General features: G+C 41.5%; 1 protein-coding gene across 24 annotated transcripts in view; it reads left to right on the top strand.

Moving 5' to 3' along the window:
• Positions 1–20,359, top strand: part of ADGRL2 (adhesion G protein-coupled receptor L2) — a 560,560-nt gene that overhangs the window by 503,475 nt on the left and 36,726 nt on the right. For 18 of the 24 annotated variants that reach the window (XM_077928532.1, XM_077928531.1, XM_077928533.1 and 15 more), the window contains 5 exons: positions 11,426–11,722; positions 12,285–12,388; positions 14,045–14,230; positions 14,954–14,992; positions 19,349–19,532. In XM_077928532.1, the coding sequence (XP_077784658.1) occupies positions 11,426–11,722; positions 12,285–12,388; positions 14,045–14,230; positions 14,954–14,992; positions 19,349–19,532 (810 nt within the window). The remainder of the gene's footprint in view (positions 1–11,425; positions 11,723–12,284; positions 12,389–14,044; positions 14,231–14,953; positions 14,993–19,348; positions 19,533–20,359) is intronic. The other 6 variants (XM_028732980.2, XM_028732983.2, XM_077928548.1 and 3 more) reach the window with 1 other exon arrangement.

Here is a 20,359-nt window from a genome sequence, read left to right as displayed (position 1 = left end):
TAGTCCTGTGACTGTTGGAAGGATGTTCTGTGGGCCATGGGATATCTCAGTTATCATCCCTCAGTTAGAGAGACAGAACTCCCAATGCTGTAGACAGAAATCTGATGTCAGATTTCCTGCTCCCAACTAAAGGTTCTAGCACCCTGGCCCAAACATCAGATATGATAAAAAAAGAGCTGGGCCAGAGACATGCCAAGAGAGAACTAAGAAACAGCTGGTACCTGAAGGATCCCAAACCATTCTGGTCCCTTGATGCACTCCCAAACTAGGAAGAAATTTAGACACACTTTCTAATGGTGTCTAAATCTCTCTCATTTCTTTCCCATTGTTTCAGTGGGAAGAGGAAAGCATTAACATTTTTTTTATTAAAAAAATGAAATAAAATAAATTAAACACAGGAAACGGACAGAGGAATGCAATGCCATTCCTACACTCCCTGATGACTCAAATCATGCAGTGTTTGGGATATGGTGGTTGAACCTTTGGTTTTTTGCTCCCTCCCCACATTAGGAATGCATCATTAGAAATTCTTATTAAAAAAAAAAGTTTAAGACTATGAGAACATTCTTGCATATATTTTTTTAACAGTGGGGGAAATGGCTCCATTTTTGTCATATTTTAATAGTTAGCTTGTTGATGTGTACAGCGGTACCTCGGGTTACATACGCTTCAGGTTACAGACTCCACTAACCCAGAAATAGTGCTTCAGGTTAAGAACTTTGCTTCAGGATAAGAACAGAAATCGTGCTCCGGCGGCACAGCAGCAGCAGGAGGCCCCATTAGCTAAAGTGGTGCTTCAGGTTAGGAACAGTTTCAGGTTAAGAACAGACCTCCGGAGCGAATTAAGTACTTAACCCGAGGTACCACTGTATATCCAGTGCCTTTGTAAAGTTAAATGATTTTAATACTTTAATATGTGATTTTGAGATTACGGTGAGAATTTTTCTAATTCATTTTAGATAAATTAATTGGATTTAAAAGGTACGGATTGTAAGAATGTGAGCTTTAGAGTTCATCTCGAATTTTGCCCTCCATCTTCCATGAGCAAAACTGAACTGTCAGTCATTAAGGAAAAGAAAATCAACTAAAACACTTCTGCGATCATCATTTATGCAGTCAGAGTTTATACAGGCTGCTTAGAGCGATGGGATATTTGAAAATGAGGGCATGAAGGTAGTATTTCTGGGCCTTTCTGCTTTGGGGAAAGGAAGTTGCCCTAACATGAAGTGCTTAATGATGTCATGGGGTCAGTGCCTCTGCAGCAGAAGTCATGGCCTCTTCTGTTGGAATGCCTAATTTGGGGCCATTACGGAAAACTCAGCAATCTTTGCCACTTCACTTGTGATGGGAGCAGTAATGATATGTTGACCTACTCAATGAGCCCTCTGTCTTTCATCTCTCTGCCTTGTCAGCGCCTGACTGCATCATAGCTTCCTACCCTAAAAATGGTTCAAACACTGTAGACTGTCTCGCCTTTTGAGTGAAACAAGTCCTTTGTCACATACATCTGACCTGCCCTCCTGAGCTTAGATGTTATTTTCATTCCCAAGGCCGAATGGCATTCTTGACCCCAAACGTGTGTTTTCCTGAGATAGAACAAGAGGTATTCCTTGTGTCCGCCATATTTCAGGGGCTGTGGCGTTGCCAGAACTTCCCCTCACCTTAGCCCTCTTATGGGTTCTAAAAGATGAGATGAACCTTCATAGATACCAAAGTTTCCCTACTGCAGAAATTCCACATTCCACGAGTTGAAAGGCAGCAGGAATGACAACAGGAGATGAGGCTAACACTTTGTCCCCACTAGTCTCCCTCCCGTCTTTATTGAACTCTTAAATGTCATGTCTGAAGAGGCTCCTTGATTTTTCCATTTCTGTAGTGCTGAAACTATACTATAACATGGTTTTGCAATCCCCTCCCAGCGTGCAATATCCATCACTCTTCATGCATACCTTCATGGCATATAAAATGCTGTTTCCAAACCAGTCCTTTTAGGGGCTAAGGTATTTCTGTTAGGTATGGCACAATGGCATGCTTCTGCATTGCATCCTTTTGAGGATCTTATTGTCTTTGATTTTACAGCAGCTGACTGTGGGACTGGTTTGTTCTCTCTTGCATTTTGCTTCAGCTTGCTTTGTGATGACAAGGAGACAATGTGGCCACAGTCTAGCAAGGTCCTCTGTGTGTATTTACTGCGCCCACACACCAGACGCGGTTTTATTTGCTGGGTTTTCAGCACACCTTTTCAACACGTGCCAATGTGTTAGATACATGAGACGATCCAGTTGCAAACTTCATTAGCGTTCGCAGCTTCCCCCTTCCCCTTAAATCAACCTATATTTATATAGCTGGTGAATAACGATCACCAGGATAGTTCGCAGTGAACTCTGGACCCACACTGAGTAAGGCTCACTTACCCCACCCCCCTGAACTTACCTAGTTTTGATGAATCAAGTTTTGGGGCAGATGGAGAGGCGATGATTTTACAGGAACGAAAGTTCAATCTCCCTTGCATCTGAAGAACTAGCTAAATAGTTCTTTGGATCTCATCCTGTACATTTCTCAAATATGACTGAAAGTTTTCTTCTGAATTTACTGATAGCTGCTGACCTACTTGCCAACATTTTCAGATTTGAGAAAAGTATACTTGTAGCGTATTCCTATCCACAGCTTCTCAGAGATAAGTTCCACTCAGTTCAATTAGAGCTTCTTCCCTTGAAACATGTATTAAAGTTTGCTTCCAAAGTCCTTATCCTATCATCACCTAATTTTTTGTCTCTTTTGTTCTACTGATTTGCAGCTGATATCCTGCTAAATCCACTGAATTATCATTTATTTATTTCATAAAATTTATGTACCACTTCATTGTGGAAAAAAACAACAACCAGTAAAGCAGTTTACAAAAAGATAAAACAATAAAATTATCACTAAAAAATGATAACCATAATTTAAAACATGCATAAAGTTAAAACCACAATAGAATAGACTAAAACAAATCAAAACTCACACAAACTTTTTAAACATCTGGGTAGAATTGCCTATTGATATCAGGCAGCTGCTTTCACTGAATTCTTCTTGGTTCCTGCCTGATATCAATAAACAATCAAGTTCTTATCGATATGGTATGGGTATTAAGTAGCACCTGTAAAAGTGCCAGTGGGCACATATGGGGTAAAGCAAATTCAAAAGTGACGAAAGGATTTCCACCCTGTGTGTTCCATAATTATTTATTTAGCTGTGATCTGGCACTTCCAGGGGGGGTACATAGCTAGAAAGTGCAGCCAGAATGGTGGTGGGAAGCTGAACGGGTTGGCTGATCAGCTGCAATATTCTTGAGACATATCTGTAAGGGCTGTTCTAGCTATGCTTATTGTTTTTATGTGAGAAACAATGCTGTCCCTCCTTAAACAGGAATGCTGTTGCGTGAAAGTGCTCCTTGCCAACACTCTTCATACCAGAATGCAGATGGGAACTTTATAATCCAAAAAAGAGTTATTCTGTCTGTCTTCTAATCTACAGCGCAGGCTGGACGCAGCTATGACATTTGGTGTGCTAGACACCATTGCAAAACTACAGCTCCTGGCCACTTGCAGGGAAAATGATGCTTTCTGGGAGCATTTCTACAGCGAGTGTGGGCCCATTTCCAATTTATTGAATTGTTAGATACTGTACGTTAAAATAAAGAAGTCCTGGATTCTCATCTCTGTCCCGCCTGCAAGCCTTTCTCCTTTTCTACAATTCCAAGTCTGCTTGGATGACTGTGGTGCCACCTTTAGGGAAAGAAGTGTGGACTTCGCCACTCCACTCCACTCAGCCTTTGAATGGTGAATAAATGCTGAACTGGTGCCGTTTCTCATTCCATGCAAATACGCAGAGCTTTTAGGAAACGATTTTACAAAAAGGGCACCCCCCCAAAATTACTTTAAAAAAAAGATGCAGATCATTTTTCAGACAAAGCAGATGTGTCTCAGTATTGATTTTAATAGCCACATGGGTGGCACTGGAACAGCTGCATCTAGAGTAGTGGATGAAATTATATGCTCTTGTGATTCTAACCTCATAACTGGACCTCAGAAAGGAGCCATCGTGATCCCTTTTAGTGATGTTAAGCTGTAGGGCACAAGTGTAGCTTAAAATGAGATAGAAGCTGTCAAAAGTAAGAGGATCTGTGAGAGTATTAATTGCACTATTGTTGGTACAGATTTATGTCGTCAGGAATGTCTTAATTAAGCACATGGTGTCACTGAATGTCTAAGATCTTAGTAATAAGGAAAAACTTCCTAGATTCTTCTCACAACACCCCAAGATCTGAATCAGTAGTGGCTTCTTGACACTTTTTTTTTTGCAAGTGCTTGTGACACTTTTGACAAACGTTAATTGAGAAAGCATCAAAAGCCTGGCTGCGTTATAATCAGAATAAAATTACCGAGGTTTCACACGATGTCAGGAGAGAACTTGCAGAGAAGATAGACAGGTCTGGAAAGGTTTTTCCAGAAGCTAGGCTGAAAAAAACAGCTCAGCAGAATCGTGCACAGGCAGCACTCACTCAGACTAGGGGCAAGAAAAAACCCTGTGAGGCTCAAGATGTTTTTGGTTTGAGATAGAAAATAACCAGAAAACTATGATTTGCACTCAGCTAGAAAGAGGGAACAGCTATGAACAATCATGGTAAAATACCCAGGTTTGTATTAATTATTACTATCTAGAGCAGAGGTTCTTAGACTGCATTCCACAAGCTCTGCTCAAGATGCTCCACAGAAAGATTGTGGAACAGGGAAGAGTACTTGCCTCTGCATTTGATTTAGGGGTCGCCCCCCCCCCCCCCCGCTGATGATGGAAGTCAAAGTTGTTTTGACCAGGGACTGCTGGATTTAATGAACAATCTAACGAGGACCTGGTTCCAGGCCCTTGATTTTTGTAATATCACACTGTTTTTGATTATCATGCCAAATAAAAATATGTGCCTCCTTCGATTTCATCCAGAAGTTAAATATGCAAGTTTTCTGAATTAGTGTCACCCTACTGCTTTACATACGGGACGCGGGTGGCGCTGTGGGTGAAAGCCTCAGCGCCTATGGCTTGCCGATCGAAAGGTCGGCGGTTCAAATCCCCGCGGCGGGGTGCGCTCCCGCTGCTCAGTCCCAGCGCCTGCCAACCTAGCAGTTCAAAAGCACCCCCGGGTGCAAGTAGATAAATAGGGACCGCTTACCAGCGGGAAGGTAAACGGCGTTCCGTGTGCTGCGCTGGCTCGCCAGATGCAGCTTTGTCACACTGGCCACATGACCCGGAAGTGTCTCCGTACAGCGCTGGCCCCCGGCCTCTTGAGTGAGATGGGCGCACAACCCAGAGTCTGTCAAGACTGGCCCGTACGGGCAGGGGTACCTTTACCTTTACTGCTTTACATACATTGGACTGGACTTAGACTAAGGTAGCTTGGCCTAGGTCCTATTGAAAGTGTGATAAGTTAGTCTTAAGTTATTTTCAGTGGGGTTGAAGTACAGCTACAATACCAACTCCACTTACCCAGGAGTAAGCACCATTGCATTCACTAGGACTTAATTCTGAGTGGACATGGCCAGGATTGCAGTGTTGGTGTGGATCCATCCCATAGTTACAACTGGTCACATTTTGTCAGTTGTGCCTGCGTGGTTTTCATTGGATGAATTTGGTTGATTGTGTGTTGTTTTCTATTGGTTATAGTTTGACACCTGTTTGGAAGGGGAATTGATGCTGGCTTCCTTGCAGTATTTGATGTAAATAGAAATTTGTAGCTATTAAGGAATGAAAAACAAAATTGTATTCATATTTGTGCAAGCCTGACCCCCCACTGGTTGGACTGCTGCATGTAAGCGGACAAATAACAGACTCCACATCCATCCACTTTGCTCACAAAAACAGGAATATCCATTATATTAGAAAGGAAAGACAACGGTTATTAAAATGCTAGTTATGTATGTACTTTGATTTATAGGAAAACAGCAGCAGTGGTGGAAAAAAGGTTATTAAGTAGTCTGCCAAGACCCCAAGCAATTTTGAAGTGACCCAGGGAAAAAAAGTTTGAGAACCATTCTAGAATATACATAAAATATACGAAACTAATGAGTTCCACACACAACACATGCAATCATAAATTCTTACGGACATTTTAGGCTCTCATGTTGGCACCCATTGTCCTAAAAATAAATAATAAATAAATCCACACTGAAAGATTTGTGCTTCAGTTTTCTGTGAAATATGTTTCCCTCAAAAAGTATATGGAGATGATGGGATGATTAGAGCTTTTGCCCACTGTAGGAGTGCAGGAAGATTTATGTTAGGCTTTTATTTTGTCAGAACCCTTGTCCCTACTCTGAAAGAACTGGAAACCCCATCTCTCCTAAAAGAAAGAAACATTCTTTTCAAGTTCTTTGAAAAGACAGCCTGGTGCCTCTCTCCTTGTTTGCATTTTGTGGTTAAATTCAATTTACATTCAAGAATATATGTTTTTGATAAGTTCTAGCCTAAAGACAGAAGAGGTTTAAATCGCTTTTTTTAAAAAAAGGAAGGAAGAAAGCATAAGCCTTTAGGAAATAAGTGTCAAAGGGAAAATTTTAAACCTGAAAAGTGTCAGATCCAGTTGTTTCCAGAAGGCCTGACATGGAAAGGAGTGAATACCTGTCACAGTTTGTAAATTCCTCCAGGCAGGGACCTGTCTCTTCTTTGTTTGTAAAAGTGGCAGGCACACCTGTGGAGATGATGGAATAAAAAACCCTAAGTAATGAATTGTGTTGCTCCACTAGCCAATGTTGCTTTGAATTTCGCTGTAGCCAGCGGCACTCTAATACCCCAATGAACAGGCGGGCTTGCCAACTCTACCTTTTTTTGGAAGGAGATTACCCTGCCACTTTTGAATGTACCCTTTGATGGTTGGCCTTTTTTGTTTTGTTTTGTTTTCCTTTTCATTTTGTTTTTTCTCTCTAGTTTTCCTGGAAACCGTTATTTACAATTACAACAAGCTTTTCAAGAGCGGAGATGGATCAAATCAGAGACCTGTCTCTGCAAATTATGATAAGCAAAGCTTAATTTCACATGGGAAAACCCAGGTTTCTGCCTCCCAGTCCTGCAAACTTAATTTTTTATATATATTATTCAAGGGAGAGAGCCCTTGAAGTGCCTGCTTTTCCAGCTGTTTCATATGTTTACACACATAAAGTGGACCTGTATAACCACCATGTTGAGAGCAGCATGCACACTCCAAAATAATGGCCTAAATTCCCATGTCTACCTAGAACTTCAAGAACTGTACTGAGGGATTGTGCTTTAAGTACTTGGTGGTCCTGGTATCATGTTCTGGTTGCCTTTAGACAGTCTGGCAAAAATGCAACTTTAGGAGGCAGTTTAACAAGGATATAGCCTTCACATTCATCCTTACTGTTCATCCCCAGTGTTTGGAGAAGCGCACTCTGTACATATCTGCACGATTCTTCCCCTAGATCAGTGTTTCCCAAACTTGCATCTCCATTGATATACTACAACTCCCATCATCCCTAGCTAACAGGACCAGTGGTGAGAGATGATGGGAACTGTAGTCCAAAAGCAGCTGGAGACCAAAGTTTGGGGAACCCTGCCCTAGATTATAGCATCTGACAGAAGTGGCTTCACCAACTAAGGGAGCAGTCTTAGCTGCCTCAAGAGTGGAGTTTAACTGGATTCTAACAATTTGCAGCAGCGAATATCCTCTTCTTGAGCAAGCTGTTCAAGTGAGTAGATGCCCAGGCTATCTTGGATAAAACTGATTGTCTGGATCCATTTCCATGCCCTGTTTTGGCACAAAAGCTGCCCTGGTCACACTGATGGGTAGCATGCACTTATAGATGCTGGTAATCAATCCTTCTGGATCTCTCAATAGCTTTGTGTACTATTGACCATGGTAATCTTCTAGACTGCCTGGACTACAGTGTTTTGGTGGCTCCTTCCCTGGAAGGGCCAGTTCCAGAGGGTGGTACAGAGAGAAACCATTCTTCACAGCTTTGGCATTAATACTACAGAATGCTGCTGGGTTCTATTTTCTCCCTTTTTAAAAACACGTTCTTGAAATTGTTGAATGAAGTCATTTGGAGCTGAGTGCAATCAGAAGCTGTTTATGTCTACCTCTATCTTACTTTTACACCAGGAATTGCTACGTTAGGGCTTGAGATCAGTAGTGGACTAGGGAAGAGCTCAATTCTGATAAGGTGCATGTACTTTTCAGGAAAGCGGTGTTCAACTTGTTCTGAACCAAACTGTGCACCTCCAAAAGGCGCAGGTTTATAGTTCAGGGTATGTATGCTCATACATACAACCCTGTCAGCTGAGACCCAGGCAGTATCAACAAAGGCTGGTACTCCCATTGTGAAATCCCTTCTTGGACAAAGATAGCTTAGCCACCACAGTTAGAAAGGTCCCGCTTCTCTCTAAGCGTGACTATTTCAACAATTGTATTTGGGGCTGCAAGAAAACATAGACTAAAATACAAAGTCAAGGATGCTCATTTGTACCTGTCATTGGGAACACATTGTGCCATTATTTAGAGAGTTCCACTGCTACCAGATCCTTTCCAACTCCAACAGAAAGCGTAAGCACTTACAAAACCTCTGCAGCTTGGGACTGGGATAACTGATAGAATGATTCTTTTATGTCAACCAGCTTATGTAGTAAGATAATATTCAATAGCTGATTTCCAGATATTTTGCCCATCCGAAGTAAAGTGGCTGGTGAGAATGAGTGGAACCTTCTCTGGGAGTGTGTGTGTTTGTGTATTTATGGAGCCTTGGTTCAGTGGAAGAGCACATGCTTTTCTATGCAAAAGGTCTTGGGTCTCAGGACTGGAAAAGACTGCTGTCTGAAATCCAACAGGCTGCTAAAGAATGCAGGCAGAACTACATTGAACAATGATCTGAATCTATAAGGCAGCTTCCTATGTTACACTTGCAGCCTAGTCTGAGATCCTTTGGGATTTTCAGCATTTGAGGGATTTTAAAACAATGACTTTTCTTCTGCTGTTTTATTGATGGTTGGCATTTTCTAGCATTTATTGCCCTGTTGTTATTATTTTGCTGGTTTTATTCCATAAACCACCATGTAGATTATATACTAAAGGGTGGTACATACATTTAGAAAATAAATATGATGCAACAGGTTAATACACCCCACTCCCCTGGAACAGCAAAACACGGTCACTCCTGCCATGTTAAAATGAGTAATATGACCGAGTGAGCACATACAGAAGACCACTTGCCACACACAGAGGCTCCCCCCCCCATTCAGTCCATTTAAAGTGCAGTCGATGATTCTATGCCTTATTAATTATTGTATATAGAAAGTCTAGTTGTGATAATTATTAGTCCTGAGTGGAACAGTGTAATCTTCGGTATATACTAGGTTATTTACTCTTGGGAATCTTACGTACAATGGGAATGTTTTGTATGTGAAAAAAACCCTATGTATTTTAATTTGAATGTTGTCAGCTTGATAGAACTACCAATTACAGAACCCAAACCAGAAGTTTCTTGTTCAAATCCAGTTTTCTTGACATCGATGATTAAGCTGTCTGTGTACTTGCCATTGGCTTGAATTAGTTCTTTCTTCACACCTGCTCTATCAAAATAGGGAAAGGGGAATGTTTAAAGGCTGAGATGTTGAAACACTAAAACAACACATGCATGCGAGGCTTTTTTTCTGTTTGGGTCTAATCAGGCATGCTGGAAATCTCTCAAGCAAAAATGACTGCCGGGTGGGAAGATGTTACAGTAATTATCTTGCTGTAAGTTGCAGAGTGGATGACATGAAGTTAGGGTGGTTTTGTGTGTGTAAACGGCCTGGTTATTTACAACCTACTTTTTCGTTTTGGAATCTGTTCATTTGTTGCTTCCTTGTTTGTTTTGCTTTTCAAATATAGAACTTAGTTTTATAGTGTAGATTCTGCCATGTTTTCTTTGTTTAAAAGTATTCACACACATTTTATCATACAGAAATAAATCAGTATTAAGGCCTCTAGGGCAGGCTTCCTCAAACTCGGCCCTCCAGATGTTTTGAGACTACAATTCCCATCATCCCTGATCACTGGTCCTGCTAGCTAGGGATCAGGGGAGTTGTAGGCCAAAAACATCTGGAGGGCCGAGTTTGAGGAAGCCTGCTCTAGGGAGTCGAAGTCTTTAGAAATATAACTATTTGGTAGATGTGTGTGTGTGAGAGAGAGAGAGAGAGGGGGGGGTGAGAATATGTGCTGCCAGCAGTACAGTGGTACCTCGCAAGACAAATGCCTCGCAAGACAAAAAACCCGCAAGACGAAAGGGTTTTTTGTTTTTTGAGCTGCTTCGCAAGACGATTTTCCCTATGGGCTTGCTTCGCAAGACGAAAACGTCTTGCAAGTTTGTTTCCTTTTTCTTAACACTGTTAATACAGTTGCGACTTGACTTCGAGGAGCAACTCATAGCACGCGGTGTGGTAGCCTTTTTTGAGGTTTTTGAAGACTCTGGTATTTTTGAAGCTTTTCCAAAACATTCCCGACACCGTGCTTCACAAGACGAAAAAAATCGCAAGACGACAAAACTCGCGGAACGAATTAATTTCGTCTTGCGAGGCACCACTGTATACTGAGATTGCATTCCTGTCCACACTTACTCTATATTGAACTAAATGAGACTTCTTAGTATAAATGCTTAGGATCCTTGGTGTTCCAGCCATGGAAAAGCTCCTTCCGTTTGCAGAGGGAGTGGGTATCCAGGAAATGGTTCCTGCTGGATGAAGAAGGCAGGTAGATCATTTTCACTGATTAAGAACACAGGGACACAAGTAGAGCCCGGCTAGATCAGGCTATCCAACATCCTGTTCTGATAGTGACCAGTCAGATACCTATGGGAAACCCACAAGCAGAACTTGAGTGCAATAGTGTTCTCCCCACTTGTGATTCTCAGTAACTACGATTCCGAGGTTTACCACTCCTAGCAGTGGAAATAGAACATAGCCATCGTGATTCCTTCCCACTCATTCCCCATGTTGTTCCAGAGAGTCCTCTTCAGAAGCATTTAGCAGGGAGCAATAGGGGCTGCAGGGGTAAGGTGGAATTGGTGAAAAAGTCACATTATATCTGTCAAATTATTCTAAAGTGTGTACTCCGCAATCTTGCCAGAAATGGCTCTTTTGGTAGCTAGGTGGTATATCTAGGTGGTATGAAAATGATGATGATGATGATGACGATGACGAGGTTACTACTGCTACTACCATCGTTGCTGCTGCTCACATATAATTTTTATCATCCAGTCATTTCCCCAGAAAACCTCATTCATTCTCTTTCTCTCATATATTGAATCAATGAAACTTTAATTTTATAAGGGAAATACAGGTGTAAATGTTTTCACAACAACTTCTCTGGGTACTTCTCTGTGTAACACTGCTTTTCTCTCCCCAGTGCCTACCACAGCCGAGACCATAACTCCTTCGACAGAGCTGTACAAGACAACTGTGTCAACTACAAGCACCACGCCACAGAAAATTCCAATTAGCACAACATTACCTGGGGGGAAGGGGGATGAAAGCAAAGGCCCCAAGCCACCGCCAGCAGTATCAACGACCAAAATTCCTCCTGTTACAAGCTTTTTCCCTTTGCCAGAGAGGTTCTGTGAACTTGAGGTGAAAAGGGATATAACTTGGCCTCAGACTCCAAGAGGAAACATGGTGGAACGCCCCTGTCCCAAAGGAACTCGTGGTAAGACCTTAAAACTGGATTTTCAGCTTAAATAAACATTCCGGTGTCTATATCTTGAACCCTCTTTTCCTTAGTCTCGGACTATCTTTCTTATGATCTTGGCTGCTTGCAAGGAAATGGCACCTTCAGGTTTTAAGCTGTAGAGGGCATTGGAGCCTAGGTACAGAATTACATTCCAGCCCCTTCTCAAGGATTCCAGATCATAGGTCTTTGCAACAGACAGGACTTCAGCCACACTTGCTTTCTGCTGTATTTCTCATTATGAACTCCACTTTGGATGGTTTCCAGAAAATGCTAGAGCTTTTTCTTTTTCTCTCTGTTTACTCAGCATAAAGTCTGATATTTTGTCCTGGCTTTGTTAGCATTGCTTTTAATTGACATCATTGCCTTTTGTTACCTCATTTTCCTACAGGCTTCCTTAGTCTCTTTTAAAGCGACTTAAGTACTGAAGCCCTAATCCAGTATTTCCCAGGTGCTTACGAAACATTAAAAAAATATGTACACATGCACGTACAGCTTGAACACTCTTACCTCCATTTCATTTTTCTCATCTTTTATATAGGAACAGCTTCATACCTCTGCATGGTTTCCACTGGAAAATGGAACCCGAATGGTCCTGATCTTAGCAACTGTACTTCACACTGGGTAAACCAGCTGGCTCAGAAGGTGGGTTGGAAAATATTTTTGAAAGATACCATGCCCATGATTACCAGCACAGATGCTTATGACAAGCACTGGGAACGTTGCGCGAGACTAAATCAAGTGCCCTGCCATCCCAGGGCTTTAATAGGGATGTCATGAGATTGCCCACTTCAAGGGTTGGGGCAAACACATTTGTGGTTTCACCTTGCAAACTGCTGCTTACTCTGCCTCAAGGCAAACAATGTTGGTTTCAGCCAGGTGAAAGTTAAAGCAGAGGATGTGGCAGTTATAGGGCTCTCCTAGCTTTCAACGGAGCATCTTCTCCTTCCAAGAGCTACAGTTCCCACATCCTTCACAGGAAATGGCGATGCACATCATATTTGCACCAAGGAAAAGGCTGTCTCCTCTGCTTTGATCTTTGCCTAGCTGGAGCTAAGGGATTTTTCAGCAAAGGGACACAGGCATGGAGACATTAATGGAACAGCCATTCATTGAGCACCTGCTCTGTATTTTTGTTTTGTTTAATAAAGGGTGGTCTATAAGTAAAATGAGGGCAATTTTTAAAACACTGTTTTACTAGCAGGTTATCCCTATGAAAGTTAATATGCATAAGAGAGGGAGAGGATGGACAGTTTCTGTCCTTAGCTATCAGCTCTTGTATCCCATTCTCGTTTCCTAAATATTTGAGCTGTACTGTACTGACACTGCTCTTCATTCTGCCTGCCACATTGACAGCCTCCGTAACTGCTGGGGTGAAAAGCAAATAAAGATATCCTATGTTACACTTCCCACCCCACAAAAGAATCTGTGTTTCAGATGGACTGCCCTGTGCTGAAACCCAGCTCTTGGGAGATTGCGGGTGGGAGGAAACATCACAAACAAACTGCCTCATTTCCCACAGCTTCCTCCAAAGAAGCACAAAGGGGGGGAAAATCTCAAATGCCTGCAGACATTGGTTGGTTTTGCTCCCTGCAAATGCAGAGTTCTCCATGCAGCACTTTATCATCCCACCACGGGATGAATGGTGGCCATTCACTCCTGGAGAAGAAAGCGAAGGCACTTGGGAAAAGGGGGCTCATTCCTTAGCCCTGCAGATCCTGGCGATTAAGAATCAAGTCTCCTACTATTTCCGTAGCCCCATTCTGCATAGAATTTGTTGGTCACACTGAAAATGTGATGGAGCATTGAGAAAGCAGAATGGAATGCTTGGAATTGACATGATAGATAGATAGATAGATAGATAGATAGATAGATAGATAGATGATAGATAGATAGATAGAGATAGATCACCATCAATGCATATAGCACTTTACTAAATCTAAGCAGTGTTGCATATTATCTCATCTGAAGGAAGCCCTTTTTAGGGAAGCTTTTAATGTTTGATGTATCACAGTATTTTAATATTCTTTTGGAAGCCGCCCAGAGTGGCTGGGGAAACCCAGCCAGATGGGCGGGGTATAAATACTAAATAATAATAATAATAATAATAATAATAATAATTATATCTCTCATTTTTGTGGGTGTAGGGCAGTTGTTGTTTTTTTTTAAGGACAAAAGAACTTTGAAAGATAAAAAAAAGATGTAACAAAAAATAACCCACCTTTCTATTTAGAAATAAAGTGTTCTAAGAGTTAAGTGGCAGTGGGGGCATCACTAAAATAATTTAAATTGTCATTTCAGATCAGAAGTGGAGAAAATGCTGCTAGCCTTGCCAATGAACTGGCTAAACATACCAAAGGACAAATCTATGCTGGTGATGTGAGTTCTTCAGTCAGACTGATGGAACAGTTGGTGGATATTCTTGATGCTCAGCTGCAAGATCTGAAGCCTAACGAGAAGGACTCTGCTGGACGGAGTTATAACAAGGTAGATACCAACCTGAATAGCCTTCTCTGGTGTGCATTAGAACAACCTGGCCTTGTGGCTTTCTTTCTTTTCTCTTGCAAAACATCTGCCTGTATTTTGCACCAGTCCTTTGAAGTAGGGCACATTTAGGGGTTTTTTTTGGGGGGGGGGGAGGAACCAACAAATTCATGGAGACGTGGATTCTGATGCTGTGTCAGAGTCCCCAAAGGCTGGTGGTACACGAGAAGAGAATGTGACCGTTCCCATGTGGGCAGAAGGAATTGAACGGATAATGTTAATTATACTTTAGCAGCAGCCTGAAACAGAACAATGATTAAGGCATCAATAAGAATCAGACCTGTTGTGTCCTTTGATCCTTTATAACTCTCAACCTGGGGGGGGGGGGGGACTGCGGCAGGGGAAAATGAATACTCATTTATTTATTTTTTGCTGTGACCTTCTTACTAATGTGATTTGGGCTCCTAGAAGTATTTGACATACCAAACCATGAACTAACCTTAGTGCATTGGAATGGCCTTGTGCTTCATTCACTCCCTTAAAAACCCGCAGATTCACCTGGAAGTGATACTTTAACACAGTTTAAGATTGTTAATTTTATCAGCAGATCTTATTTCTCCGGTTAGCATATAAGCGTCTGAACAATGATCAAGTAGTACTAATCCTATTACCCTTTAAAAAAATAATGTCTAACCTCTGATGTGTGTTTTTTGTCTTATTACCAAGCTCCAAAAGCGAGAGAAGACATGCAGGTCTTACCTTAAGGTATCTCTCCTGTGCTGTCACCTTGCTTCGTCCCTGCTTCAGTCACCTGCTGCCACGCTTTTACCCTCCTGCTGCATGTCCCTATGTATTTCAGTCTTTGATAATTGTGCACTGTGCCTTCCCCACAGCAATTGTACCAAAAAAAAAGGTATTGGCTTTGCACGGGTATAATACCGTCAGAAAAAGCCAATCGTAAATAATAAATCGATAATCGATACTTCCTTTCCTCCTCCTTTTATCAAAAAAAGCAGCCATGGAGCTTTTAACTGAATTGGAAATAAGAACAGTTTTGCTTCCTCGTGGTATCGTGCCTGTGGAAGGAAAACAAAACTGGCAATGGGCACAAATTGTTTGACATGGGAACACAGGAAGTTGCCTTATACTGAGTCAGACTATAGATCCACATAGCTCAGTATTGCCTACACTGGCTGGTAGCCGCTCTCCAGGGTTTCAGACTGGGGACCTTCCCAGACCTGCCTGGAAATGCTGGGGATTAAAGTTGGGACTTTTCTGCATGTAATGCAGATGCTCTATCATAGAGCTACAGCCGTACCCCTTGAACCTGGGTTTTGTGTTTGCAGATCTGTGTATCAAAGACTGTGTAGCCATATCTAGTGGAATCCACTAATCACTGCTGCCTCATGACTTCCATTGGTTCAGTGGAGTTTGTGTGGCAAGAGTGTCTTATGGATTACATCCCATGCTTGTGCATGACGAAAAAACAAAAACCCCAACACATACACATGTTAAACTACCCTACATTTTATTTTATTTTTGTGCACTCTTGAATTCAGTGAGTTCTATTTTGTGTGTGTGACACCAGGGAAGTGTGTGTGTGTGTGTGTGTGTGTGTGTGTGTGTGTGGAGTTAACAAAAGCCAGCTTTGATCATTTGAGCTACAGATACAGTGCAAACTTTCCTCATATTCTCCTGGAAGCATATCCTGTTTCCCATATACCAGGAGAGGCATAAAGATACTAAGGAACTTGGAATGTCTTGCAGGTCTTATTATGTGTCTTCTGTTCTGGTTAATGTCAGTTTTTCAACTGTGGTGGGATGTTGGATGAAAAACGAAAGCCTGCTGCTGATTTGTTTTGAAACATGCATTCCATATGTCTTCGTAGTTTTTTCTTTTGCAATGTTACCAATTGGTATTAAAAACAGCAATTTAAAAAAAAAACACTGAAGCATAACAGCACAGAATAAAATCAATAATAAAAAAGCTTCTAAGAGATATAATGTTGTCCAACTGCTTAAGAACAACTGTGCAACTGAGAGCGGACCAGTTTATTGTTCACTCCTTTTCCTTAATCCCTTTCTCTGGAGTTACAAATCGTCTCACTCCGCGAAGGAACTGGCCGTGATGAAAGCTATTACATCTGCAGAAATGCCAACTATGGTTGGAGCTTACCAGAACTTAATGCAGAATTGCACCATGGTTTCACATCTGGGGTTAACAGGCATCCCAGTTAGTCCTAGCTGCAGACATAATATTTAACTATGGGGTATGCATCTTACCAAAGGCCGGGGAAAGGTCCTGCCCAATCCCTTGGCTGGCTGGTGATTGCTTAACCATGGAACATGTTACATCTGCTCTCAGCCGAGATGACATTTTGTCCTCTGTTTTACATTCAGCTGCTGATAAAACTTTGGGGAGACTGAAGTGTGTTTGGTTGCTTCAAGCGGTTTTGCAAGGAAAGGAGAGTAGGGGGCGGGGGGAAACCACATGTATCTTAAATTATACCATGATAACTGTTCTCTTTTAAAGCCAGTGAGTAGGGACGCAAAGCAAAGTCTGCTGAATTGGGTTGATTTCTTTTTTACAGTTGCATTTGCAGTTCACCTTTGAAGATAAATGTCATTGGATAAAATGTAATAACCGTGTGTGTGCTTGCTACTGAAAATGTTTTGTCACTGTGATGGCGAGAATCTAGGGTTACGAGCTGGTCTTAAGTGAGGCGTTAATTCCCAATGATTTATTTGAATGAGGAGGTTGAGCACACGCATAAATATTCTCCACTGAAATCAGTGGGGTCTCAAGCCTCCTTCACATTTTACTCTTGTAAATATGAGTAGAAAGGGGCTCCTTCAGGCACCACTCCTGCCATCCATGTATTAAGTGTGGATGTCTGAGGTGGGGGAAGCCTTTGCACATGGATGTCCGGACACATAGGCTTCTAATACCCAGAGAAGCCTACATTTGTAGGCTACCCCACATCAGAAGTCTATGCTAATGGTTGGGCATGTGTACATCTGCTACACCACCCCCTCCACCCTTCGTGATTATTATTGCTACATTTATATACCATCCATGAATTCAGTTCTCTAGTGGTTGGTATTCAACTATGTTGTACTCAGAGTACTCCTGTTGCAATTGATGTACCTAACTTAGCCATGTTCATTACTTTCCACGTGCCTACTCGTGAGTAAAACTTAATTTAATACAACTCAGTTTAAACACACACACAAAATCCAATTATACAAATACAACTTAGCACGTAAAACCACCCCAAAGCCAGCACAAACACAGCAGCACAAAATCAGTTTTAAACTGGCAAGGGGAAAACATTTATGTTAGCAATTTATAGGCAGCTTAATGTAAAAACAAAAAACCCTCTCTAAGCAATTTACCAAGTTGTTGTTTTTTTATAAAAAACAAACAAACCAATCCATAAAACTGTAAGGCTAGAATGCAAATAAGATGAAAATACATGTTGTCACTAAAAATCCATAATCAGAATGCTAAAACAAAATACTGAGGAGTGCATGGGGGGGCAGATTAACAGTCAAAAATGCCCAAGCAAATAACTAAGCTTTTGATGGGCATCTAGAACACGTCAGGGTTGACATCTCCCCGATTGTGTGGGAGAGGAGGCAAGGAATTAAGCATATTTAAAAATGTGCATGTCCTGGAAGAATATAAAGGTCTACACTTGGCACAATGCAGGGGAGCACCAGACAAGCCTCTCTGATGAGGGTGTTCTGTGTATGCGACACCACTACCAAAAAGACCTTGATACCTTTGGACTGTGGCATGGCCTGGGAATTTATTCTAACTCTCCACCTCCCTCCCCAGCCACCTTTGACAAGAAATAGTGTCATTAAAGAGCTGACTATTTTAATGTGACCGAAGAAAAGCAGCCAGTCAGACAACATTAAAAATATAAGGAGTGAATCGGGCTAATGGATGCATGCAGCCATCAGGACGCGTATATACACGCAACACGAACTGCAGCGCAGCCTTAATTTCTCGCTGAGATCATTTTTAGTAGGTCTCAAATGAGCTTCCCAGTTTGGCTAAGACTAATAAAAACCTCTTAAAATTACAAATCGAAAGCCGGCTGATGCTATGCAAATGAAGCAAGTCTTCACTTCGCGACAGAGGATTCATTTGTAACTCAGATCAGAGGCTCCGATCCGTATTTCTTGGTGACTAATGAATATGGCCTCTGCAGACCAATTTCTGTTCCACTCTATTTAATGGCTGAAGCAGTATCAGTGTGAGCAGTTTGACTCTTCTATTTCCCATTAGAGAAGAGGGGAAGAAAATCCTTTCATTCCACTCCAAAGTATCTCCCACCTGCCATTGTAGAGACTCACAATTCAGACAGAAAGAGGATATTAAGATGGATTAGGCTAATTAATTTTGCTCCTGACAATAGATAGTCCTGACCCAACTTTTTTCTATCCATTCAGGCGTGGAGCAGTGTTCTGGGCGCGACATCTTTTTATTTGTGTGGCGCACCCTGCTTGCATTTCCATTTGTTTTCGAAATCAGCCAAATCATATGCAGATATAGATATATGCGCCTAATGACACATTGTAACTAGGTAAATGGGACATGGTGATTCAGCAATCACCCACATTACGCGTTAACGTAAGAGCCTCCCTTCAATTGACGAATATCGTGTTTTCACTAAAGATCCTTTAAAAAATCCTCCTTAATTGCATATTATTTTGTGAGCATCTTAATGTGAGTGTAAGTATGTGAGATCAGGCCGCTACTGATCATTCCTCAGTTCTGAATAAATGGGGAAATCCTCTGCTCCTGCCGAACTTAACGTGCACATCAGAGCCCAGTATAGCTCTAGCCTGGCTGGAGGAACTTTAAAATTAAATCCATGAGCGTTCCCTTTTTATATGTTTCAGTATGCTAATAATATTCTTTTTCGCTGCTGCTCCAAGGCTTCTTATATCAATGCTCTTTGTTATACGGGGAAAGCGGTAGCCTTTTGGTCTTTAAATCACTGCAAATCATGTTGACAGTTAAATATTGTAATTGTCATCAGATCATGTTAGGGACTCTCTCCTGTTGCCTTAAGGCAGTAAGGCCTAATATTTTTCTACTGAATGCAGGCTATTGTTGACACGGTGGACAACCTGCTTAGGACCCAAGCGCTAGACTCCTGGAGAGATATGAATTCCTCTGAACGGGCACATGCTGCAACCATGTTACTTGATACCCTGGAAGAAGGGGCCTTTGTCTTGGCTGACAACCTCTTAGAACCAACAAGGGTCGCAATGCCTACAGATCACATCGGTAAGTGAATACGTCTTGAAACGCTTGGCATCACACCGTGGGAAGAGTCCACCAAACCCAGTGGTTTGGGATGTCCATATATTCCACATTAGATGGAACAGTGTAATTTGCCCAATTAGAAATATATTACGTGGAAATAATACAGAAACCCCTGCATTTTAAAATTGGAAAACCATTATACATTGATGTTCTGGTTATAGAACAAATAGCGACTAAGATTGTAACCCCGAAAATTCCTAGTTCGATTATTTTTGGCTAACAAAATTAAGTCAAAGGATTTGGGCAAGTAACCATTATCTTATTCTCATCCGAATTATGGAGCTAATAATGTTGGGCTACTTCTGAAGGATTATTGTAAATATTTCTGGATAAAATGTGTATGTAGCACTTTGAACACTTTGAAAAATGTGCTACATAAATGATAGAAAATACATACATATTTTTCAGTCATCATGGTAGAAACTCTTTCTCCTTTATACATAATCGGTTCCTAATGAATGTAGATTACTTTCAGGGAGAGCGCATTGCCAACTTTGGGCACATAGCACATAGACTAAATGTTTGCATTAAACACAACTGCCTTCAGGTGAAAGTGTGTTCAGTGAGCCACGTCTCCCACAATACAAAATAGCCATGCTTCGCAGATTGCAAAACAGCTACCGACACTTTGAGCATAATTTATCATTTAAATGCTGGCAGGGAAACAAAACTATTATGTATTAGGGACATATAGGTATATCTTGTTGTGGTTAAGAAGGTTGTTGTGTATAGATGTAAAATGCCATTCTCCTTGCGCCCTTGAGGCTTATACCAGTCTACATATTAGG

The sequence above is a fragment of the Podarcis muralis genome, chromosome 5 (assembly GCF_964188315.1).
Source record: "Podarcis muralis chromosome 5, rPodMur119.hap1.1, whole genome shotgun sequence".
Lineage (NCBI taxonomy): Eukaryota > Metazoa > Chordata > Lepidosauria > Squamata > Lacertidae > Podarcis > Podarcis muralis.
Note: the sequence above shows the minus strand (reverse complement) of the source record. Positions and strands in the feature narration are given on the sequence as shown.